The sequence below is a fragment of the Artibeus jamaicensis genome, unplaced genomic scaffold (assembly GCF_021234435.1).
Source record: "Artibeus jamaicensis isolate MK-2021 breed Jamaican fruit bat unplaced genomic scaffold, CSHL_Jam_final contig_548, whole genome shotgun sequence".
Taxonomy (NCBI): Eukaryota; Metazoa; Chordata; class Mammalia; order Chiroptera; family Phyllostomidae; genus Artibeus; species Artibeus jamaicensis.
The window spans coordinates 10,036,939-10,063,257 of NW_026521883.1; the positions used below are offsets into that span (position 1 = coordinate 10,036,939).

General features: G+C 36.8%; 1 protein-coding gene across 11 annotated transcripts in view; it reads left to right on the forward strand.

Moving 5' to 3' along the window:
* HERC1 (HECT and RLD domain containing E3 ubiquitin protein ligase family member 1) overlaps positions 1-26,319 on the forward strand; it is a 191,398-nt gene that overhangs the window by 147,481 nt on the left and 17,598 nt on the right. For 7 of the 11 annotated variants that reach the window (XM_037155568.2, XM_037155565.2, XM_037155572.2 and 4 more), the window contains 26 exons: positions 38-154; positions 364-595; positions 1,606-1,730; positions 2,756-2,976; positions 3,925-4,193; positions 4,916-4,968; positions 5,640-5,840; positions 6,548-6,722; positions 7,878-8,148; positions 8,287-8,500; positions 9,549-9,805; positions 11,143-11,270; positions 12,158-12,285; positions 13,090-13,290; positions 14,643-14,773; positions 15,559-15,758; positions 16,314-16,419; positions 17,844-17,990; positions 18,322-18,423; positions 19,440-19,613; positions 20,977-21,270; positions 22,444-22,509; positions 22,679-22,804; positions 23,657-23,795; positions 24,818-24,999; positions 25,699-25,854. In XM_037155568.2, coding sequence (XP_037011463.2) covers positions 38-154; positions 364-595; positions 1,606-1,730; positions 2,756-2,976; positions 3,925-4,193; positions 4,916-4,968; positions 5,640-5,840; positions 6,548-6,722; positions 7,878-8,148; positions 8,287-8,500; positions 9,549-9,805; positions 11,143-11,270; positions 12,158-12,285; positions 13,090-13,290; positions 14,643-14,773; positions 15,559-15,758; positions 16,314-16,419; positions 17,844-17,990; positions 18,322-18,423; positions 19,440-19,613; positions 20,977-21,270; positions 22,444-22,509; positions 22,679-22,804; positions 23,657-23,795; positions 24,818-24,999; positions 25,699-25,854 — 4,415 coding nt within the window. Of the gene's footprint in view, positions 1-37; positions 155-363; positions 596-1,605; positions 1,731-2,755; positions 2,977-3,924; positions 4,194-4,915; positions 4,969-5,639; positions 5,841-6,547; positions 6,723-7,877; positions 8,149-8,286; positions 8,501-9,548; positions 9,806-11,142; positions 11,271-12,157; positions 12,286-13,089; positions 13,291-14,642; positions 14,774-15,558; positions 15,759-16,313; positions 16,420-17,843; positions 17,991-18,321; positions 18,424-19,439; positions 19,614-20,976; positions 21,271-22,443; positions 22,510-22,678; positions 22,805-23,656; positions 23,796-24,817; positions 25,034-25,698; positions 25,855-26,319 lie in introns of those variants that run through there. The other 4 variants (XM_037155574.2, XM_037155575.2, XM_037155571.2 and 1 more) reach the window with 3 other exon arrangements.

Here is a 26,319-nt window from a genome sequence, read left to right on the forward strand (position 1 = left end):
GATATTTAGGCCTTTACTTCTCTTTCTTTTGTCTCAGCCTTATCAGACCCAAGCAGTAGACTTTCAACTTCTCCTCCTCCTCCAGCCATTGCAGTACCCTTGCTGGAAATGGGGTTTTCTCTCCGACAGATTGCCAAAGCCATGGAAGCCACAGGTAGGATGTTTTTAATATATCAGTATATGCAGATATGAGAAACCTGATTTTATTAATGGCAGTGATTTTTAAGAAGCCATAAAACTTGGTAATATTTTTAACACCAAATTTAGTTGTGGTGACATCATAGTAGACACTCTTAAGCTGATAGCATAATAACGAATTATTTTGCCTAAAGTTAGTATCAGACTTGTTTTTCCCCTGTTCAGGTGCTCGAGGAGAGGCTGATGCCCAGAACATCACTGTCCTTGCCATGTGGATGATAGAGCACCCTGGGCATGAGGATGAGGAGGAGCCTCAGACAGGCAGCACAGCAGACTCAAGGCACGGAGCAGCAGTTCTGGGCAGTGGTGGGAAATCAAATGATCCCTGTTATTTGCAGTCACCAGGAGACATACCATCCGCTGATGCTGCCGAAATGGAGGAAGGCTTTAGTGAAAGGTAAAATTCTCATCCTCCATATTTCTGTTCAATGTGTTACAGGTGGTTCCCCCAAGAGCCCCATTTATTTCCCTTTATAGATGCTTCTAATGATGTAGAAAGTTGATACAGGGATATATGAAAATGTGGACATTTTAGTTTCAGGTTTGTTTCTGTGAAGGGTAAGGATGACATAAGTTTTGCCTGGAATGGATGTTTTCAGGGAAAGAAGGGAAAAAATTTTTATATCAGATTGATCTTAAAAGAGGAAACTGAAATTTAAAACAAGTTTTTTTCCAAAACAAGTTGGTAAAATTATTTTATATAGGTGATATGAAATAGAACATTCCTTGTAATGTTAGAAGTTGACTTAATTAATGCATTTGGTAGAATTGGACTTAGATCTTTTCTGTCTCTTTAAGGATTTATATTTTTATTTCTTCTTTAGTTTTTTAGTATCTGTACAATTCATTCTTTTTTAAACTCTGTGATAATGCCTAGCCTAAAATAAGCTATAATTAAATACTCCACACTTCTTCCTAAAATCTTGCCCTTTTGGCACTTAAGTCTTTAAATCTTTACTTTTCATTTTAGCCCATGAAGTCAGATGGTTGCATGGCTTGCATCTTTTGTAATATACAGACTTTTTCTGACAAGTTTAGTGAATAGTTTCATAAGTTATTTTGAAATTTTCTTACCCTATGGAAGGATTCAGTCAATTTAAATTTTAAGAGTTTAATTATTTAGGATTTAGATAAGACCATTGATCTCATTTGAACTTGAACCTACTAATAAAGCATCATTTTATTGTTGGCATGATTCAGAGTCATATAAAATTATTGTTCATGGCAGTATGACACATTTAAAACTTAGGAGCTTTACCAAGCACAAAAGATATGTTTCAAAGTTTATTCTATTCTATTCTCAGTAATATTTAGAAGAAATAGTACCACCACAAGCAAGCATGTATCTATGCTTTTTATTCACAATGATTTTTAAAATCTGTGTTGCTTTCAAACTTCCACTTACAGCCCTGATAATCTGGATCACACAGAGAATGCAGCTTCTGGAAGTGGGCCACCATCTAGGGGTCGCTCGGCAGTAACACGAAGGCACAAGTTTGATTTAGCTGCTCGCACATTGTTAGCAAGAGCAGGTAATTATGTATTTCACATTCCTCTCAGTGAAAGTATTGTATAGCTTGCTTATATTTTAAAGTTAATGAAAAAGGAACATTAAAGAAGATGTAAACTAATGTTACTAAGTACTCCACATGAACAAAGTAACTATTTGCATATTACTTTCTGTGTTTTTATATAGTTTTCAGTAATTGAAACCACAGCATACATTCATAGATTTATTTTGAAGTTCCCCCTGGTTGCAGAAGACTATACTGGTCACTTTTAGACACTGAGAGATTTTGTAAATGCTCTCTGTCCTCAAGCAACTTATAATTTGAGAAGTCAGGATGCATGTTTACAATTTAACATCAATAATAAGAAAGCTGAAAAGTACACTGTGCCAAAGAAGTAGGCACTGGCTTTTCTGATGTGCTCTGTGGACCTCAGGGCTGCATTGCTAGGTAAGGCCCTAGAGAAGCAAAACTAAATTCCCTCATTACATTAATAAATATTTTTAGGATGAGGTTCTGGACCTGTGGAGCATAAGTTATAGAGAATATATTTTCCAAACTAAAAATTAAGACATGTAATTTGTCAAAACAGTTTGAGCCTTGAAATATTAAAACATAAATAGTGATTCAGTAGTTTATGGGAACAGATTACTTAAAACTGTTCTAAAAATATAAGATGTATACTTAACATATAATACTAAGTATGTTCAATAATTAAGAAGAGGCTGATTAAAAAAAAAACCTGAAAGAACAGTAATAGCCCAAATTCACTGAGGTTTTTTTTTTTTAACATATAACAGACATCACGAAGTATTTTGCATGCATTATCTTACTTAAGCCTATCAACAGCCTTGTCAGGTATGAATGCTATTGTCCCCATTTTACAGAGAGGAACAGATATGATAGGTAAAATTTTATGTTTATGGTGTGGTCTCCACTAAGTAAGCTAAGATAGACACTCACCTGCATGCATGACAGTAAAGAATTGGCGAAATATTCAGAATTATTTTTTACATGCAAATAAAATACCTTTTTTGTTTTGTTCTGAGCGGGGTTATACCGCTCTGTGCAGGCCCACAGGAATCAAAGTCGGAGAGAAGGAATATCTTTGCAGCAAGACCCAGGGGCATTGTATGACTTTAATTTAGATGAGGAATTGGAAATTGATCTTGATGATGAAGCGATGGAAGCTATGTTTGGACAAGACCTGACCAGTGAAAATGATATTCTGGGAATGTGGATCCCAGAGGTACTGGATTGGCCTACCTGGGTGTGTGTGACTGCAGCGGGGGCTGCTCTGACTTCTTTTCCTGCCCTCTTGTTTATACAGCTTACCAATGGCAGCCTTGCCTAGAGTTGCGACACTCTAAAGTCTTTCATCTCATCCTAAAGTTGGGGGCTCTAATGGTTAAGGTTACTTTCATACCTACAAACTAATAAGAAAAAGTCTCTTTTTGCTATTTCTGTGCGATTTTATTGCTTCTCTCCCCAGACTAGATGAATAGAGCTGTATTATGGTAATATTTGATTCTAATATCAAAGATAGATTACAAAGCAAGCATCAAGTCCCAGGCGACTTTGCTGGGTGTATAACGTGGCTGCTGTTTTCACCTTGCTCTCTGAATGCATACTCTTTTCCTTCAGGTTCCATTTAATCACTGTTAATGCCTTGTTCTAGGAACCAATGCCACCTATATCTTGTAAATACCTCTATCCAGTGCCAGGGTACATGGTGGGTTTCTGTGTTTACATTAGTTAGCGTTATACTTCTGAGGCAGTGAAACTGAAAAGTTCACAGGTGTAAGTCCCACAGGAAAGAGCATCTACCATATTAGCTTTATAAGATAAATGAATTCTAATAACTAATTAGAAATTCAGAAAATAGGTATGCATGTGACCAGATGAAAAGTAGTTTTCATAGAGGGATTTTTTAAAAGATCATTTGAGTTGGGGCAGATTTTCATTTTTATTACCCTACTGTCTCTTTTCAGTAGGGTAGTCATTTACTTTTATAACTTATTAGAGAGAGGAGTGGCAAAAAATACTTTCAGATTGTGTGATATGAATTTTTATTTGAAAATTTGTTACATAGCATTAATGAACATATTACAAATATTCCAATGTATATAAACAAAGTAGTTAATTTAATATCAATCTATTGACCTCTTAAATTTTCTGTTAAATTGATTAATAATTTGATATGTAATCATTTGTACAGCATGTTTGTGAGTCTGAAGACAGGGAAGAAGTGGTGGTGTGTGAACTGTGTGAATGCAGTGTTGTCAGCTTCAATCAGCACATGAAGAGAAATCACCCAGGCTGTGGGCGCAGTGCGAACCGCCAGGGCTATCGCAGCAACGGCTCCTATGTTGATGGCTGGTTCGGCGGTGAATGCGGGAGTGGAAATCCATACTACCTGCTTTGTGGCAGCTGCAGGGAAAAGTACTTAGCCCTGAGGACCAAATCCAAGACAACAAGTTCTGAAAGGTACACTGAAATTTTATGGCCACCCAGAGGAGCCATAAATGTTCACTCCCTGTGAATGAGGAGTATATAGTCTCTCTCATTAAAGACATGGGAATTGTGGCTGTTTTCATATTAGGAGTTACTTTTGAACCTTTCCTAAAGTTCTGTGATGGCTGAATTGGGGGCAAGAAGGATGGAAGAGGTTGAGGAGTTCATGCTCCTGTCAGAGCTGGGAACCTGTAGTCCAGGAACAGCGGTTTGTCACCAGGCCCTTCGCTGGAGTTCATGCTAACCTTTGACGTGTTGCTAAGTTGTGGATGGGATCCTCGCCTTAACCCTTAGGAAGCTTATGGTTAATTTTTTTCCATTGGTGGTTTTCACCACATATCTGACATCTTAATTAAGATGTTTTCCTTCATGAATAAATAGACTCTTTAGATTAAATGAGTAGCGTTTTGACCTTGTCAGCTATAAAATCTTTAAGGTATTCTGGAGTAGGTTTTGATTTAAGAAATTGTAGGTGACCCAGAAACCTCCCCAGGAATTTGGTAAAATAGTCTTGTAAGTATGTGTGTGCTGCCTACATAGCAGTGGTTTCTATTACATTAGCCTGTAATTTGAAACACTTTTTAATTTTGTGTTGCTTCATTAATAACCTTTTAAAATGTTCTAATGACTTAATTTGCATTTTTGGTTACTAACTATTTTATATAAAAACACAATGTTCTTCATGTTTGGTGCAGGTACAAGGGACAAGCTCCAGATCTAATTGGCAAGCAGGACAGTGTATATGAAGGTAGTTGTTTTGAGAGCTTCTTTATCTTACATGTATTTTTATGTATACCTTCTGCTTAATAACATCTGATCACTAAAATTTACCTTCATGTGTTTGTATTTATGTACATGTTAACTTATACCTTCCCTGAAAAGCTCAAAGTAGTTTGATAGCAACAGCCCTAGTTTTAAAAGTTAAAAGAAAAGGACCTAGGTTCAAATATTAGCTTTACCACAGAATGTTTCTGTGTGACATTTGTTTTCAAAGTAGGAAAAGTATATATACATTTTCAATTTCTATCTTAATGAGGAAAGTAAAAAAAATGAAGTGAGCATTGATTTATCTGGAGCATTCATTTACTTGAAAGAACTTATTCCCTAATGATTATGGACAGGGTTAAGAACTCTTTGTTGGCCCAATAACAATATTTTTTATTAGTTGAAACCTCTAACAAGCTGGGACATTTATTTTTTTAAATGGAGTCGACTGTTGACTCCTTTCCCTTCTAGTATCTCTGTGCCTCAGAAGTGCAGTTTGCTTGGATCACCAGGAGATGGTGCCGTAGTTCATCTTACAGGCACCAAGCTTTTAGTCCATCTGCATCTTAGACGTATCTCACAATAAAACCATTGCCAACACAGTTATGTCATGTTTATATTCACATCCCATACATCTGTGTATTCAAATTCTAGAAGACTGGGACATGTTGGATGTTGATGAAGATGAAAAGCTAACAGGTGAAGAAGAATTTGAATTACTCGCTGGACCACTTGGTTTAAATGACCGACGTATTGTACCAGAACCAGTTCAGTTCCCCGACAGTGATCCATTGGGAGCATCAGTAGCAATGGTAACAGCCACGAACAGTATGGAAGAGACTCTGATGCAAATAGGTAAATAGAAATGCTGACTGGCATGGATTTCATAGTCTATATTAATTTATTTCTTAGATAAAAATAGTAAGGTAAAGGTAAATAATAATAATTAAAAAAAGGATTCATCATTGTTCCACCTCATTATCTTGAGCCAATTGTTTTAATTAACATTTTGAAGTTGTGATATAATACTAAGTTTTTATTTTCTTGTTCTTTTGAAATAGTGAAATATTAAAATTTATAAAATATGAGTAAGATTTTTTTTAACTTTGTGATAAGGGAATCCTGAAACTGACTAAAAACTATTTTTGCAGTCTTTTTTTTTTTTTTTTTTTTTAATTTGGATGGGGGGCAGTATGGTAACTTTCTGCAATAGGGAATACAAAATAAAGAATTGGGGCAGTATTGATGACCTTTTTATGTGTAAAAAGCTTGTTTTTAAAACCATCTTTTCTATATTTATTAATATCAGTAGGTGTTATACATGAGCCAAATAAGTAAAACCAAAAGAATTTAAGAGATATCTTTCTTCTGTAATGGATTATTGACTTAGAAATATTTATTTCTCTCAAGAAGTTTTCTGTATAACAAAGTTTCAGATGAGCAAAACACATTGGTTTGCTGTATTTTCTTGTAGCCTAGAACTTAACTAGAGTGAGAAAATTTTTCAGGAGCCCGGCTATTTTCTCTTACCATGTTGAGCACTAACAGACCTTGTTGTTCAGGTTGCCACGGCTCTGTAGAAAAGAGTTCCTCTGGAAGAGTCACGTTAGGTGAGCAGGCGGCTGCCTTAGTGAACCCTCATGACCGAGTGGTGGCTCTGCGGAGAGTGACTGCTGCTGCTCAAGTGCTGCTGGCCAGGACCATGGTCATGAGAGCTCTGTCTCTTCTGTCGGTCAGGTAGGTGCGAGGCTGCGTCAGATTATGTTCCGCCAGCTTCTAGTACACACTAGACAGGAGCCTGGTATTGTTTTAGAAACCGGAATATGTATTGTCGATGGACAGAATTTGGACATAATCATCATTCCTATTCATTTATTCAGTCGTTCAGTTAATATGTAGCTCTTTGTAGGTGGAAAATAATGCCATTATAGTAACTGAGTAAACAGCAGACATTTTTATTTTATTATCTGAAATGGGAAACTAAGGCTGTTGATCTGTTTGGTGCAGGGAAAATAAAAGGTCAAATGTGGTTTTCTACAGAATTAACCAACTGTGTAACTAAGTAAACCTGCAGATTCCATCATGGAGACCCTTGCCATGTCCATACACTATAAGAAAATAAATTGGTACAACTACTTTGGAAAACTGTTTGATAGTACCAGCAAAAGGTGAATATTAACATATTCCATGGCCCAGAAATTCACTTCTGGGTATATATCCAACCAAAAATGCTTACATATGTGCACCCCAAGATACAAGCAAGAACATTCACAGCAGCACTATTCGTAATATAGCACCATACTGGAAACCACCTGATTATCCTCAGTATGGATAAATGAATGGTGGTCGACATCATTTACATGCCAGTGAAAAGGAAAATCACTGCTGTAATGCAACAATATAAATGAGTCGTATGAGCAAGGTTGAGCCAAAGAAGGCAGACACAAAAGAATATAGTCTATTATTTTCATGATACAAAATTCCAAAACAGGTGGCTTATAAGTTAGGATAGTGGTTACTTTTGAGGGCCTAGTAACTGAGAAGGGCCCAAGCAGGCTTCTGAGGTTCTGGCAATGTTTTCCTTCTTGATCTGGGAGGCAGTTGCATAGGTTTGTTCAGTTTGTGAAAATTCATGATTTGCGGACATTCCTGTACGTTATACCTCAGTAACTCAGTTATGATTCAAGTATACGTCAGTATTTTAAGTTTCAATAACAGTTTTCAGTTTACATAATATTTTTGGACATCTCTTAGGACATGTATGACTACTGATAGTGCCGCTTGCCTTCAATTTTGGTTTTTGGAACTGTGGATGATGCAGTGGGGGCTCCAAATGGTCTCGTAAGAAAACTGTTTTCTTTATACATCTGAAGTGTTTTTCTTTCTTGTCAGTGGTTCCAGTTGTAGCCTTGCTGCTGGTCTTGAATCTCTGGGGCTTACAGATATCCGCACGCTAGTTCGATTAATGTGCTTGGCCGCAGCAGGGAGAGCTGGCCTCTCCACCAGCCCTTCTGCAGTGGCAAGCCCCACAGAACGCTCACGAGGTGGGCACAGCAAAGCCAACAAGCCCATCTCTTGCCTAGCTTATCTGAGCACAGCAGTGGGATGTCTGGCATCAAATACTCCTAGTGCTGCAAAACTCTTGGTGCAGTTGTGTACACAGGTAAGCTAGCTTTCAGTGATTTTCTTGTTGCATTCCTGACTTTCAACTGATTCTTAAAAGAGCCTTTTGAGGTGAAGTCTTTTTTGTTCCAAAATTATGTGTAAAAATTAAACTTTTTTGTTCTAATTGCCTCTTCAGAACTTAATTTCTGCTGCAACAGGTGTAAATCTAACTACAGTAGATGATCCAATTCAGCGAAAGTTTCTACCCAGCTTTCTCCGAGGAATTGCTGAAGAGAATAAGCTTGTGACCTCCCCAAACTTTGTTGTAACTCAGGCCCTTGTGGCATTACTAGCAGACAAAGGGGCCAAACTGAGACCTAACTATGATAAGTCAGAAGTTGAAAAGAAAGGTAAGCTTCATACAATTTAATTTATATAGTCTTCTAATCAATTTGTACAGTCTTCTAGTCAGTTTGATTCATGTTTTTAAAAATGTGTTTTTGCATTGTTCTGTGATGAATTATATAACCTTATGTATACTTCTTAATTTAGATCATAAAAGGAGTATGTAGATACTTTTTCATGGTGCATGAAAAGAAGTATTAGAAAATGTACCAAATTAGTCTTGGTTTGATCAGATTATTTTATTAGATTATTGCTCGAGTAACCATAGATCAGTCCTTTGCAGCCTTTTTCATCTCATGACACACATACACTAATTACTAAAATTTTGTGGCACACCCGGGACATATAATTTTGTCTAATCTGACAAAAAGATAGGTATGATTCTGATTCTTCCATACCAGACAGCTATTGTGTTGACTCTTGTCATTCTTTTCATTTGACAGTCTAAGGAAAAAGAAGGCAGTGCCCCTGACTAAACAGTCAGGAATTGCATGTTTTAAAAATCTTGCAGCACACTGCTACAGCACAACAGTTGAAAATTGCTGCCATAGACAATAATGCTGGTAGGTTTTCTTAATAAAATGTCAGTAAAGGTAGTGCTGTTTTTCTCTGTCTTAAGAATCACTACTATCTACCCTTCTCTTTGTCAGAACCTTGTGGCCAAGTGAGATGGGCCTTTTGATCTATTGGCTCTAAGCCCTTGACTAGCTTAATACTGGTCTTAATAGACCACTTTTGAACAGCAAAGGCCAAATTCTTATTCTTTAGGACATGCTGCCTTTGCCCTGGCCTTACAAATATTTCTGCTGCATTTTCAGTCAATGTTTCCTTAGAGCAAGGACTGTTGATTGATGAATATAAATGTATGTTTGTAATTACTCAGATTTATTATATAATTTGATGAGATAAATGGTTTATATCTTGTATGCGTATGTTAGTGAAATGATTGCTTGCAAAAGTGCTAATTCTTGAAATATATGGGTTAACCCATTTTTGTTTGTTCACCACCACCAGCTCTCACCTGGGCATCATTTCATTGTTTTGTTTAAGCAGGTTTAACTGCTCAATTGTATGTCCATCCTTCCTATGATCCTTCCGCTGTAGGCCCTCTGGAGCTAGCTAATGCCCTGGCAGCTTGCTGCCTGTCCTCCAGGCTGTCCTCACAGCATAGGCAATGGGCTGCTCAGCAGCTCGTACGCACTCTGGCCGCACACGACCGTGACAACCAAACTACTCCACAAACACTTGCTGATATGGGAGGAGATCTCAGAAAGTGTTCCTTTATCAAGTTGGAGGCGCATCAGAACAGAGTACGTATTTTGAGTCCCAAGTGTGCTGATCACCTTATGTAAGATAAAATAGTTTCTGCTTTCCCTTAAAGAGCTAAAAGTTTAGATCGACCTTTCCTCTCTCCACCTCCTTCCTCTCCTTTGTCTCTCTTCCTCTTTCTCTTTCCCTGACACACACACACACACACACACACACACACACACACACACTAAGTTATCAATATTTATCTGTTACTTACCAGCTTCTTCTTATTTTAGGTTGACATAATAGTATACAAATAGGAAAATCAGATGGTGGGAAAGAAGAGAAGACCAAAGGATTAGGCTCACAAAAGATGAAGGCTTATACACTAAGAGGAAAAGAAATTTGGCCTCGCTCTTTTAATGTAACCCACTGGGGCCATGAGCAGTGACAAGGGCAGTTTAGGACATGAAGACTGGCCTCTATTCACTAATTTTAAAATCACTTCTTAGTCTGTGTTACTTTATAAAACATATAAATATGTTGAAGTATTTATAGTTTATTGAATTAAATAAGTGTATTTTTACTGGGTTGGACAAAATGTTTGTTTTTTTCCATAAGTTGGCTCTCGTAGTGCTTAGTTGTCTTTAACTTCATTTGAAACCATTTTGTTAGATTGTGTTGTGACAACTGTCATATCAGCGTGCATTTAAGAATACTTATCAAAATTGGTGAGTTTTTGTGTAGCCCTTGTAATATTGAAGACAGAAGAAAACGTGCAACATTTTTGGCATATTATACTTTATTATTTCAAGAATGGTAAAAATACAACTAAAACACAAAAAAAGATTTGTACAGTGTATGGAGAAGGTGCTGTGACTGATCGAACATGTCAAAAGTGGTTTGCAAAGTTTTGTGCTGGAGATTTCTTGCTGGACAATACACCACTATCCAGTAGACCAGTTGAAGTTGATGGCCATCGAAATGAGACATTGAGAGCAATCAATGTTATACCATGCCGGAGATAGCTGACATGCTCAAAACATCCAAGTCAATAAAGTTATAGATGAAAATGAAAAATATGTTTTATTTTATGGAAAAAAATTGAATGGACTTTTTGGCCAACTCAGTAAATTAAATAAATAGTTGTAAAGATGTCAGCAAGTCTTAGATAACCCAAATGAGTTTGGGCATAGTACTTTAAAGTTGTGCATCAAGTAAGTTTGTATTTACAAACCAATTAGAAAAGAATGAAACAATGCATATTGCATTAAAACATAGATACTTTGACAATTTTATGGAAGATTATTTTTAATTTGATAGAATATTTTTAAATGACAGAATCACTCAAGCCAAAACTTGCTTAAATATTGTTGGACATTTTCAACTTTTCTAGGTAATGACTTGTGTTTGGTGTAATAAAAAAGGACTCTTGGCCACAAGTGGCAATGATGGCACCATCCGGGTGTGGAATGTTACCAAGAAGCAGTATTCACTGCAGCAGACCTGCGTGTTCAACAGATTGTGAGTGCTAGCTAATGTTATCTTGTGTGTAACATTTAAAATAAGAGAATTCTAAATACGCTTTATTTTGGTTGTATTCATATAATCAGATCACCACTGAAATTTTTTGCAGTTTATTTTTCTTAAGATTTATTTATTTTTAGAGAGAGGGGAAGGAAGGAGAAAAAGAGGGAGAGAAACATCAATGTGTGATTGCCTATCACGTGGCCTTCACTGGGCACCTGGCCCGCAACCCAGGCATGTGCCCTGACAGGTGACCTTTGGTTTGCAGCCCACACTTAGTCCACTGAGCCACACCAGGCAGGACTGCAGGTGTTTTTAGAATAGTCTTACTATATCCCCAGTTTGTTTTGAAATATTCAGAATAGTTATTCAGCAAGTAAAATTATTAACAATATCTGGATGTTCTCAGAATTAAAGTCAACTATCTGGCAAATAAATGTGCAGTTCTACAAAACAGGCTAATTTTTCATCATTCTTTAATGATTATTTAGGAATTAGAATAATGATATTTATTCTATAGTAGAATGTAGCTAGCAGTAGGTATTTCTTTTCTGAAAACTTATGTGGAGATCAGGCAAACAATAATCAATGTGTTCTGAATAATAACCATTGTACAACCTAGATAGAATCAGTCTTTATTGACAAATTATATACTGTATTAAATGATGTATGATCTAAGCATCACTCCTTTATAATTCTGTTTTTCACATTATGATTAACACTGGTGAATATGAGATTGTCTAATCTGCTATCCTAGCTTTCAAAATGTAAGAGCTGCTATTTTATGTTCTGAGGTCCACATGAAACCCTTACTGTAAGGTTTGGGTTTAGTTTACTTTTGGATCGTGGGGATTAAAGTTTCATACACACCTATTATGTTCTAGGGAAGGGGATGTTGAGGAAAGCCTGGGATCACCCAGTGATCCAAGTTTCTTACCTGTGTCCTGGAGTATCAGTGGGAAATACTTAGCTGGAGCTTTGGAAAAGACAGTGAATATCTGGCAAGTTAACGGTAAGAGATATGTAAATACTGGAAGTACTTTCGAGTACCTTTTGAGTCCAAGCAATGGCTTCCCTTCACCTTGAAACTCACAGTTTGTTTGTCAGTTGTGAAAATCTGTGCATACTGTGGTTTCAATTAAAGAGGAAGTGCTCAATTCCTGACTTCCCTTTCTTGTAGTTTCAACTGACTCAATAGCTGTAAACTCAAAATTTTTTTCATGTACTAAATATTCACAGTAGGATTCAAGGGGAAGTAGCAGTCACTGAATTGTTAGCTGTGTATTCTTTTTAAATCACTTGAAATATTTCTGTTGATTATGTCTGTTTCACAGGTATAGACTCTTATCAATTTTTAATAATACCTCCCTAGAAAGTAAAAATCATTAATGTAATCTTGGGCTTATCAGTATTTTGTTCATTTTTACACATGAACAAAATACTGAGTTTGAGGATGGCTGCTGTATTTCACATATTTGAAATAGTAGCTAGCCTTGACTGTAGGTAAATTTCTTATGTTAATTTGGTTTTCAGTAATTATTAGGAAAGCACTTAAGTGATTAACATTTGTTCACTATTTTTCCTTTATCTTTTTTCTGTAAAGCTACCATTTTGTCCCATTCATAGTTCCAGAAAAGCCTATTAATTTCTTAATCTAGTTAGTATATAAATGAAGGGTCCTGCCTTACAGTCATATTCATTAGTAGACTAGTTAGAAAGTGGGAGCTACTTTGAGTTATATTAGAAATAAGTAGTATTTTTTTCTTGTTGTTTTTAAGAACTAAGTGACAACCAGTTAACCTTTTCTTTCTCTTAGGAGGAAAAGGATTAATAGATATTCAGCCTCATTGGGTATCTTCCCTGGCTTGGCCAGAGGAGGGTCCAGCTGTAGCCTGGTCAGGAGAGTCTCCAGAATTATTGTTGGTGGGACGGATGGATGGATCTCTAGGACTAATTGAAGTTGTTGATGTGTCCACCATGCACCGTCGAGAATTGGAGCATTGCTATCGAAAGGATGGTAAGTGACTAGATTTGGGTCTGGTTGAGAAAGTGATCCGCCCCAATCAAAACAGACTTTGTTGTTTTGACACTTGCTTTTAAAAATACTTTTGGCTTTGTTTTCTAAATTGTCTGATTTGTGTTTCATTTTAATTAGTTACTAAGTTGAAAGATACTTCTCTCCCAACCCACACTAGGGGTTTCTGCCAAGAGAAAATAATAGTAATTACATTAGTCATTCACCCTTTCTGTATGTATTTGAACACCCATGGCAGGCTTGTGTCTCTGTCAAAAGATAATATAATAATATTGTATTAGTCACTCATCTTTTGTGTTGTAAGTATCTAAACACGCAGGCTCTGAGTCTCCACTGAAAGTTAGAAATGCCCAAGAGAAAAAAAAGTAATCATTAGTAGAGATTAAAGTGTTAAGAAATGAGGGAAACTGAGGAAATAGGGGACAGAGGAGGAGTGAAGTTACTAGTCTGACAAGAGATGGTAGCAAGTTGCTTGTCATTTATTTTCTCGCTTCTTCCATTTGGATACATGGGCATATTACTGGATAGTTTTTGTTATTGGGGGAGTGGGGTATTTCAAAGTTCACAGCCCTAGCTTAAATGGTACTCTGTTAACAGAATAGAAGATTTTGGGGGTGGGGGTTCCAAATTTTTAATAAGTGATATATTCAGTAAGGTCCAAATTCTGTAAAATTTAAAAATATATGCAGTAAAAAGTGTTTCTCCCATCAACTCAGTTCCAATGTCCCCATTCTACTTTCACAAATACTTTTTTTGTACCATCCAGTATTATGTATACTGAAAAGCAAATATATTGTTAGAATAGAATCTGCTTGGTAGAATATGGAAGCATACTGAGAAGAGAATATTAAACAAAAGAATGGACCAGTAATTTTCTTTCTGTGACTTGGATTATTTTACTTTTCAGTTTCTTTGTAGATTCTAGTCTAAAAGGAAAGAACCTTGTACAATCAGTTAAAATCAGCAAGGGAATTTAATTTTGTTTTTTCACTAACTACCTGAAAATAATGAAAGATTAAAAATGAGGTATTTCATACACTCAAAACTAATACAAAATATTGAACTAAACTGTAATTGAAAATTTTTTTAAATATGTATTTTTAAAATGAGGTAGTCCTTGTCACTTATAAATAACACTTTTAAAGTGAGTTACATGGAATCCCTACTATAGGCCTACATTTTGTCTAAATTCATTACAGAGCTGTCTGGAAACTTACTTGCATTGATTGCAGTAGCATATATTTGTTGCAAAGTTTTTGTCTTTTTAGACAATGTCAAATAAGTCTCTTTTATTTTCTTTCTTTTTTATTTTTATTTTGTTCTTATCATGTTAGTGTCTGTAACTTGCATTGCTTGGTTCAGTGAAGACAGACCATTTGCAGTGGGATATTTTGATGGAAAATTGTTATTGGGAACAAAGGAGCCACTTGAGAAAGGAGGTATTGTTCTGATCGATGCACATAAGGTAAAGCATCTTAACTAGATGGTTACTTTTTTTTGTTTCTTACTGTAGTGTTCCTTCATACTGGATTATTTAGTTTTCTTTACATCAGTTACTTATTATTTAATATTCTGTTATGACACAAAATCTGTAGACTATGTATATACGTGAAAAAAATCTATGTAAAAAAGCCAAAAAAGAAGTAATTAATCAAAGCAGCAAAATAGGAACATCCTTGGACTATGCCCTCTCAAAGTACCTCCCTTTAATGGGAGAAATTCCATCTATGAAGAATGATTCCTTTACCTTAACAAAGTTGCCAGTTCAGACATTTACAGGGCCAGCTAGGCCAGAAACGTGAATGTGTGAAGCCAGGAATTGGGAGTTGTGATGGAGGGTAAAAAAAGAAACAGCCAGGACGCAATGGTAACAACCGTATAAACATAAAGCATGCCCCAGACTCTCATAAATATTGCTATTTTGATATTATTCTTTATTCCTTTTCAAACTTTAAGTGTCAATAAAGATAACTCTTAAAATGTTAAATGAGAGGTGACGTATTCCTTCTAAATCAGAATTTCATTATTTAACTAACATATATTGAACTTCAAAACTGCAGCAAATGATATGATGCAGACTAATGAAAGGGTAAGTTGGTTTAGTGATTAGGAATGACATAACAGTATCTGATTTGCATATAATGTTAATTTCCAAGCAATTGAGTAATAGAATAAGTCATAAATACTGAGTTTAAAGTATTTGTGAAGGAAGCATTAATGTGATTTTTTCCCTCCCCTTACTATTTTAAGGATACTCTTGTTAGCATGAAGTGGGACCCAACAGGTCATATTCTTATGACATGTGCCAAAGAAGAGAATGTGAAACTCTGGGGCCCTATTTCAGGATGCTGGCACTGTCTACATTCACTCTGCCATCCGTCTATTGTCAATGGAATCGCTTGGTGCAGCCTCCCAGGGAAAGGCTCCAAATTGCATTTACTGATGGCTACGTATGTTGTAAATTTATGTGTGTGTGTGTCTTAACTTTTATGTTAGTATAAACTGAGACTTGCATTAAATGTGGCTTCTCAGTCTTAAACAGTTTATTGCCAGTTACTAGTCTTAAAATGTATAATACCATAAGATCACCTTAGAGAAATAAAGATTTTGAAACTGGGTATGTGATCTCCTTATCTGGGTGTGATGTTAGAATATCAGACAGAGTTGTATTTCTTTCTTTTTTAAAAAAATTTATTTTTTAGAGAGGGGTGGGAAGGGTAAAAGAGAGGGAGAGAAACATTGATGTGAGAGAGTAACATCAATCAGTTGCCTCTCACATGTGCCCCGACCGGGAATCTAACCAGTAACCTTTCACTTTGCAGGGTGGTGCCCAACTAACTGAACCACATTGGTCAGGGCCCCAGTTATCTTTCTTATAAAAGATTATATCATACCTACTACAAATAAATTTTAAAATAATATTGTAGTACTTCTATAAGTGTTTGTTGTTTAAAACTATTTTTCTTCATATTGATATATTTTGGTTTATGTGTTCATTTTTTAAGTGGCTGTCAGAGTGGCTTAGTATGTGTTTGGTGTATTCCACAAGATACCACACAGACCAATATGGCTGTTTCAGAAGGATGGTGGGACCAGGAATCAAATTGCCAGGTAAATGTTCTGGTGTTTAGACCATATTTAAAACCATAGATAGAGAATATGTTGTCAAAGGACAAGTTCCATTGGGGAGATGTGAGTAATTGTCATGCTTTGTGTACTCTCTGAATTAGCTTACCTTTTCGTAAGTCAGAGGCACCATATTACTTGTTAAAGTGAAATGTTCAGTAAATACTGAGTGCAGAGCATTTATGGTAAGGGGTATAGCTAGTACCACAGATGGACACCGAAGTTAAGTTTTTGGAACAGTGAAGTAGGAACACCACGGGAGCACACCTTTGCAGAGTATCTCTTACTGATACCAGAATTCCATCTATGGAGAATAATTCCTTTACCGTAAACAGGGGTTACAAATTCAGGTAGATGCTTACAGAACCATCTAGGCAAATGGATGGGAGTTGGAAGGTGTGAAGAAGGTTAAAAAAAAATCAGAAGTACATATGCTTCATATAATTGGCACAGTTGCCACAAAGCTGATTGTTACCCTAAAAAAAATGAGAGCCTATTTCTTGTTACCAAATTGTCTAATTTTTTAAATAGAAACCAAAATTCCAATGTTTTAAGTAAAATCTTCCAGTATCACACTTGGTACCTGACTTAAAATTCTTCACAGCACTGGGTGGCCAAACAAATTGCATCCCCGAGCTACCAGTTTGCAGCCTCTGTTGCTCTTTCTTTTGTTCCTGACACAAATAACCCCTGGAAGAAAAAAGCTTTATGTCATCTTTGGGTAGATGAATACATCTGGTGTTATACTCTGTCATAACTAGAAGGAAGAGGAAGCTTTAGAGCAGGGAGAAAGGGGTGAGGAGGGATGGGTAGGTAGCTCACTAATGAGAGGAAGATACTGTAGAGATGAAGGTGGAAGTACTAAAGATAAATCTAGTTTGCTCTTTGTGTTAGAAAGTATTTGCACAGGCCTTACTTATCACACTTTTAAACCTGCAGAGTAAACACAAAATTAGACATCACATGACACAACCACACAGCACATGACAACCACCTGCAGAAAAAGAGGGCCTGTTTGCATGGACACAGCATGTACAGTTCATAGATGTTAGGCACAAAAAATGAAAATTATATAAAGCTAACTTTATTAACATACTCATTAAGAAGTAGAAAGAGAATTTTCCTATCTCTGAGGGATAATTAGAATTTAGAAATGTTGTCATTTATGCCAGTTTGAAGAGTTAGGAAACTAGCTTAGAAGCGCATCAAAAAAAGATGAAATTCGCCTTCAGCAAAGGAGAACCAGGTTAATATTTATTTTCTCAGTCAGACTAATCCTTCTGAGAGTTGTCCTGCCTCCTCCCCAGTGTTTCACTGAGATATAAAATTTCCAAGAATGAATTATAAATCTTGACTCAATACATTGTTTTAATTTCAATACACGTTAAAAAATAAAAAATGAATTACAGGATGGATATAGGAAATCAACCGGAGCCAAGTGTGTCTATCAGCTGCGGGGACACATCACCCCTGTCCGGACCGTCGCCTTCAGTTCAGATGGTTTGGCCTTGGTGTCTGGTGGCCTAGGTGGGCTCATGAACATTTGGTCTTTAAGGGTAAGAGTATAGCTGCTACTTTTATCTTAAATGTTTTTAATTAACTTACATGATAAAAATTAACCCAACCAACCCTAGAGATATTTTGTGTGGTGATATTTTGAATACTGGAGAAACTTTTCAGAATCCTCCACTCTGTACTTTTTCTTATTGAAAGTGATCTAATCTAGTCTCTAGAAAATTGGGTAGTAGGCATGCAGTTGGATGGATGTTGCCAAATTTAGCTGAAGTATAGATTTCAGAATGTTTTTGTTAATGTGAAGTATAAACTTACAACATAAGTAATAACTAAGGTTAAGTAATGTGTATCGGCAAACACATTTCATTCTAGGATGGCTCTGTCTTGCAAACTGTTGTGATAGGCTCTGGAGCTATTCAGACCACAGTATGGATTCCGGATGTCGGAGTTGCCGCTTGTTCAAACAGATCAAAGGTAATGGGCAGCTATAACAAATCGTAGGGTATAAGCCTGTAACATATCTTAGAAATCATAGTCCAAGCATCTCACTTTATGGAGGAGAAAACAAGTCCAGGGGGATTGTTACTTGCCCAAGAAAATGCAGCCACTTAGTGGCAGAAAGAAAACTAGAACCCAGGTCTTCTGATTTACTCATATAATCTAGTACACTTTCTGCTATCCCTTAGACATCAGTGAAATGTTTAATTATTGAACAGCCTCATTTCCATTGGAAGTTATAAAGTGGATTTTGATTTTCTGCTATTTTTGAGATAGCACCAGACTATCTCAAAAGAACTTTCCCTGAGAAGAAGGACTATCCCAAATATCTTTAACTCAAGTATACACAATGTATATTGGCTTCCAACTTTAATATTTTAGTAAGAAAAATTCTAGCCCCCGGCAGTGAAGTAATTCTATGATGTGACATTATTAACATTTATACCCCTAATGAATAGAGCCAGTGTGCTCTCTGGTTTACATTTTATGTGGTTAAATGATATTAAAATAGAGCTGTAAACCTGAATGAATAGTCCTACTGAAGTTAAATATAGAATCAGACCCTAGGTAGTAAGTGGCCTGTGTAGGATAAACCATAGAGCCACAATTAGAAGTGTTGCTTTTTTTTCTGTTATATCCCTCAGCAGGCAGAGTACTGCTTTCTTTAGTTAGTACCTTGTGGTCATATCAGACTTTTAGAATACACTGGATCCTTATCCTACAAGTCCTGTGTAATAGCAAATAATTGCTGTTGTCTCTTTAAGAAGAATCAGCTAATCCACAAATTTTATGGTTATTTCTTATTCACTTGTTTTTACTTAGAAAAAATTAGGATGTTTTGAAGTTCATAGGCATTAAAAGTACAGCATAAAATGATTAAAAAGCAAACATGTTTAATGCAGTTACTGGAATGAATTTTCTCAGATATGAATGGTGATAGAATTCTCTCTTTTATTTAAACAAATCATGTGGCACAACTTATTTTCCATCAGGATGTTTTGGTCGTGAATTGTACGTCAGAGTGGGTTGCTGCCAATCATGTTTTAGCCACCTGCAGGACGGCGCTGAAACAGCAGGGGGTCCTGGGGCTAAACATGGCTCCCTGCATGAGAGCATTTCTGGAGCGGCTACCCATGATGCTTCAGGAACAGTATGCCTATGAAAAGGTGATCGATCACACTCACTTCTACAGATCTACAGATGTGTGGTGCTTTGGAATTTGAATTTATCCCTTAAGAGCATGAGGTCTGAGGAAAGTATGTGGGGCTGTTTGGGCAGAATCAAATGATGCTAAATAATATCTAAAACAGTTGTTCAGTAATCCTAATCTACTACTTTAAGTGAGAGTAGCATTTTAAAATAACCCTAAAATTTGTGTAGTATTTATATCATTCTTCAGATTATTTATTCACTCCAAAACTTCTTCAAATACCTATGCCTCAGAATATCGTCTTCCCTTTTTTGACTCATATATCTATTTTTAATGATTTTTTTTAGATTTTATATATTTATTTTAGAGAGAGGGGGAGGGAGAGAAAAAAGAGGAGGAAATATTGATATTTGAGAAAAAAAATCCATTGGTTGACTCTTGCATGCCCCCAACTAGGGACCTGGTCCTAGGCATGTGCCCTGACCTGGAATCGAACTGGCAACCCCTCAGCTCACAGGCCAGCACTCAGTCCACTGAGCCACACCAGCCAGGGCATTATGTGGTTTTGCATCCCAAAGCTGGGAGGTGGGTGTGCATATGGGTGTCCGAGTGAACATCCTCTGCACTTGTCAGGTGAGTCCCTTTGGAAAGTTGTGTGGACAAGCCAAGGTTGAGCTAAACAGGGTCACTAAATACTAGAATGGGGAATCCTGGAACTTGGTCCCGTGTAGCTATCTTCTAGATCCGACTAGTCACAGGGTGCTGCTCCCTGGGTAGAACTCCTTGTGTTTGGTGGTTTCGTTTTGTTTGTTTGGTTTTTGTTGTTCGCCAAGCTACATTAATACTGTTTCACTGATGCTTTTGCTCAGCTTTTCTTTTCTGAGTCACTTAGTCTCTCACAGAGTAGCTCTACTATTACTAGGGATAGCCATGAAAGAAGAATTCTCATGCTAAAGGAGTAATTGTGAGAATGAACAAGTCTCCATGGTTCAGTTGGGACCTGAAAAACTAATGACAATATAGTAACTACAATGAGATATCCTGAATTGGATTCTGGAGAAGAAAAGGGACATTGATGATTAGTGGAAAAACAAATAAAATTGTGTTGTTTAGTTAGTATTGTGCCATTGTTTATTTCTTAGTTTTGAAAAATTCACCATGGTTATGTAAGATGTTAACATTAGAGGAATTGGGTAAAGGGGTTTACAGGAACTCTCTGTACTATCTCTGAAACACTCTGAATATCTAAACTTATTTCCCAGTAAAAAACTTAAAAAATAATAAACTTAAAAAAAATTACAGGCTTTCAGATTACAGTAGATTAATTTAGAACATTTGGCATAGGCTCTTCAACATAATGTCCTTGCATCTTCTCTTAGCCACATGTGGTTTGTGGAGACCAGCTTGTTCACAGCCCCTATATGCAGTGTCTGGCTTCTCTTGCCGTGGGGCTTCATCTGGACCAGCTGCTGTGCAACCCTCCAGTGCCACCACACCACCAGCACTGCCTCCCTGACCCTGCTTCCTGGAATCCGAACGAGTGGGCCTGGTTAGAATGTTTCTCAACCACCATAAAAGCTGCTGAGGCCCTGACCAACGGAGCACAGTTTCCAGAATCTTTTACTGTTCCTGATCTAGAGCCTGTTCCAGAGGATGAACTTGTATTCCTAATGGTAAGTGTAATATGAACTGCTATTATTTGCAGCTGATATTATATCAATATCATAGGTGTTTAGCACAAAGTAGACCCTCAGTAAGCATTTAGCAGCTTCAATAGCTAGGAATGTACTCTTAGATAAATTCAAAATATTTTGCTTTTAGATAGTCCCTTTCGATACAATGACAGGCCTCTGTGGTGACAGGGATTGATTATATGAGAACTGTGGATCTCGTATAAACATGCTAGCTCTCACTGACACAGTCCCATATTTTTTCTTTTTTTTAGTTTGTGTCTTGTTAGTATATATTTTATTTGATTGAGTAGGCCAGAAAGTAGGATTATGGTTGTTTGTATGGAAATTAATACAATAATTAACAATAATACAAGAATAAACTGTATTGTGTACTCACAACTGTAAACCTACTTTTACCCCATCCTGTAGGTATTTTAATATCTTTTTCTGGTCATCTTGAGATTTATTCTACATACGGATTTTAAATTATTTGGCACTGCAAGCATGTTTTTAATCACCATAAAATAAGAATTATGGAAGAGCACTCTGATTGTACCTGAGACATCTAGCTGTAGAAACTGGTGTGTAGAGAGTGCAGGCCATCACTTGATCTAACGACCCCTTTACTTAGTTAAGGTTTATATACACAAACATTTGAATATACGTATAAATAGAGGTACAATATAAAACATTTACAAATTGAGGGGAATATCTAAATATAGAATATCCTAATTAGGAAGTATCCTTCTGAGCAGCTCATTTGTCCCAGATCGATCATTTTGTAGATGAGAAAACTGAAGCCCAGAAAGATGAAGTGACCTGCCCAAAGCTTTACAACAAGTTCACAGGGTCGGTGGCTCCTGTACATGACTTTGTACCAATGGTTACTCAGAAGTTAGCTTTGAATTTCCAACGTGATGGTGGTAGTGATATAGCTGATAGTGAAAATGTTTATAATAAAGGGAAATATTAATGCATAAAATCAAGTTCAACATGATTATAAAACTGCTCTTAGTTTCTCATGATATCCACGTTTGTTTTTGGAAAGAAGACTTAGTTGTTAGAACTTCTTCTTAGAACTTAATTAGAATTAAGTTAGAACTTAATTCTTAGTTAAGAAGAGATAAATCTTGATTAAGCAAGATTGATCCTGATGTTTGCCCTGTCTTGCAGGATAACAGTAAATGGATTAACGGCATGGATGAACAAATTATGTCTTGGGCAACTTCCAGACCTGAGGTCAGTAAAGATGAAAATAACTGTGTATCTCAGTGAATCCTCTGATTCTGAATGCTTGTGTGTTTGTACCTTGGTGTCTCCCTTTGATGTTGGCACACACTTGGTACCCAGTACATGCTTGTTTTAATGAATGGATGGATCTAACTTTGAGATGATTGTGTTTTTCTAGGACTGGCACCTGGGAGGTAAATGTGATGTCTACTTGTGGGGTGCTGGCAGGCATGGACAGCTGGCAGAAGCTGGAAGAAACGTGATGGTACCTGCAGCAGCTCCCTCATTCTCACAGGCCCAACAGGTAACTGTCAGGGTAAAGAAATGGAGAAGAACCTTGGGAACTGATCATTCTCATTTCTAGCTGTCAGCTCTCAGTAACTTACTGTGGGATAAAGTTCCTTTCATAGTCTATTGTAAGGAATCACTAAAGAAAGTCTAAATGTTACAGCTTCCAAATAAGCTTTGTAAAGTTTTTATCAGACTTAAGGTTTGCTAATAAGTTTCTAAGTTTTTCTCCTTTCAAACATGGTGAATTAACATCTTGATGCATTAGGCCTGACCAGGATGTATTTATAGAAGGCATTCCTAATTATTGACTCTTTGCTGCTATAGCCTTACTGGGGCTTTACCCAGCTTTTGTTGACATACCTCCCCTCTTCTAATAATTGTGTACTACTGTATTTCCAAACCCTTCTTGAGGCAACTGCTTTCTCTTTTGTTCTTCTCTACCTCATGAAGTCTCAGAATGCACTATTCTTTCTCATACAGATCTCTTCCAGTTTCTGCCTCTTACTAACCTCTAGCCCAGTCTTTAATAATATCTCCCCATCACCCTTTCCTCTGTCTTCTTTTATCAGTTTTGTTGTTGATGCTATTATTTGAATTCTTCACAATTGGCTGAAATCCATGTAGATAACATGGTTCAAACTACCTTACATAGTCAAAGGAGCCACATACATGGGTCAGTTAAGTAAGCAGGTTCATAGTAGTCAAGGGCTTGTAGAGACCCCAGAGTCCCATTAACCCGTCCCCTGTAATGAAAAGATAAAAAATTGATTAAGATATCTTAGGTATACATGGAATCATGTTTAATGTTTACATGTTAAAACTATATAATAAAGGGTAACATATTTAGTTGTATGTTTTTTACTAGGTCATATGTGGTCAGAATTGTACCTTTGTCATCCAGGCCAATGGCACAGTGTTGGCTTGTGGGGAAGGAAGTTATGGCAGATTAGGACAAGGAAATTCAGATGACCTTCATGTGCTGACAGTTATTTCCGCCTTACAAGGTAAAATTATCCTCAAAAGCTAATCAGAAATTATGGCCTAACTATAGCAGTGTTTGCGTATGTTGGAACTCATTCCAAACCTTTGCTAGATAATAATATTGGGCTTTCGCTTATATTATGACTTTTGTTTAGGCTTACGCAACCTTAATTTTCATATTTTAAACAACATTATTTTGCAAGTTACTGTCATAGCAGTGCTCAAAATCAATAGTATAAATAACTGTTTTAAGGCCCACTGAGGGATATAAAATTCTTTAAAACTGCAAAATTGTAATTAGGCAACTATAGATAGCCATAGTAATCATGTGTATGTTTCATTTAAATTAAAAATCAGTTTATATTTATATGTACTAAAGACTTTAAAGGGCTTCTTTGTCAGCATATTCTGTGCCTTGGAGCAAGAATACCTCTGCAGAAATCACTGCAGGAGAGCCTGGCTTATTTTTTTTTCAATTAAATTTTACTGACTCTGAAACCTACAAAAACAGCAAAGGGGGACATTTAAAGTAAAAGCATACAAGTAACAACGAGTTCAGAACCAATTGCTGAGTAGCTCTGAGTTCTCTTCCTGAAGGAAGAATTCAGTAGTGAGGATGAGGGGGTTGGCTGGGTACCTATCTAGTTCTACTACGTCCGTCCCTGGGGCCTTGCACAAGTTACTAGACCTCTTGGTGACCTGGTTTCCTCAATTATAAAAGTGGTGACAGTATATCTGGCTCAGGTTCTAAGTGAAAACAGAAAATGAGATAATTTATGTAAAGCGTTTATAGGAGTAGCTGGAACATAGTCCTTAACGACTGTAACTGCTCTCATAACTCGCTTTCTTGTCACATGATTATTTTATGTGGCTGCTCCCAGTTTTTGATAGGCTGTTTCTACAAATTTGATTAGGAATTAAGAAATTGCTTTTATTTCTGTAGTACTATTTTGGTATATTTTGATTCTGAGAATATTCTTTAGTAGCTGTAAGAGGGGAGTTTTGACATACAGTGCCTCTTACTGGGTTTTTTGCTCTGTTCCAGGCTTTGTGGTGACTCAGCTGGTGACTTCATGTGGTTCTGATGGGCACTCAATGGCCCTGACTGAGAGTGGTGAGGTCTTTAGCTGGGGAGATGGTGATTATGGCAAACTCGGCCATGGGAACAGTGACAGGCAGCGGCGACCCAGGCAAATTGAGGCCTTACAAGGAGAAGAAGTGGTGCAGGTCAGGCAGGAGATGGATGAGTCTGGCTTTGAATGTAAACATACTAGTTGTGAAATTGAATTTGGGTAACGGGAAATAATAGTAAAAATACATTACATAATCATTGTAAGAGATCAACTGCCTTTAGTTGTTTAGATTCATTCTTGGGCTTGTCAGAAGTTTGAATGGGCTTTGATATTAGAATGGACTCCTTTCTCCTGTGCCAGCTGCTTGGTCCAGGCCAGGTTGGGGTCCCTGGAAGAAACATGAGGTTTAGCTCTTGCTACACAGTTCTTAATACACTAATAAATGGAATACTTTGCTTTCAACCTGTCATGATTGTTACAAAGGCTGAGTTCACATTCATTTTCTGGAAAATCAATTAGTGATCTAAAATAATATTGTAAAATTGCATAGCACCTTTGACTTTACAAAGAATTTCCCTATTATTTCATGTAGTTTAGGTCATCTGTACACAGGTGAAGAGTAGCAACAGTTCCCCAAAGTATGCTGTTTTTCTTGGTCTTCTGAGCATGATGAGGTAGGTCAGGCTTAGGGAAGCAGGAGAGCCATTTGGGCCTGTAGAACATATTGGTCTTGAAGATCCTGATTTGTCAGTGAAGTTTATTGCTTTACTAATAACCCAAAATGACTGTCTTCTTTTTTTTTCTCAGTATCCTCTTTTTAAGAATTTTTTTTTCTCCTTCGTTCTGTCTGTAGATGTCTTGCGGCTTCAAGCACTCAGCAGTGGTAACTTCAGACGGCAAGCTGTTTACCTTTGGGAACGGTGACTACGGTCGTCTGGGTCTTGGAAACACCTCTAATAAAAAACTTCCAGAGAGAGTGACTGCACTGGAGGGGTATCAGATTGGACAGGCACGGAATAAGTCTCTGATACTTACATTCTGTCTGAGCATAGTTTCTTACGTCCTCTGTGTGCCCTCAGACACTGTCCTTTCAGGAAGAAAGGAATCGCCAGTTATATTTAATGTCATATACATTTTACTTGGCTTAACTAATAGTTTTTCATGAGTTTTTTCTTATGTGCAAATTTATATTTTAAGTCAATTTAAGTTTGTTTGTCATACGTTTCTTTGTCCTGTTTGATTCCACATTAATTTAGAATGTGCATATTTTAAAGCCCCTTCGATAAAGCACTGATACAACTTGATATAAAACCTTTAGCAGTGCAGACTTTTGTTGACTCCCATCCAGCTGGCTAGAAGCAGATGGCTGAACTGCAGCATCACCAACAGCTGCTGCTCTGAAACAACAATTGTCCCTGTCCTATAGACACTGGGACTTTCTCTTAACAAGGGGATATTTTTATCTTTTTCTGTA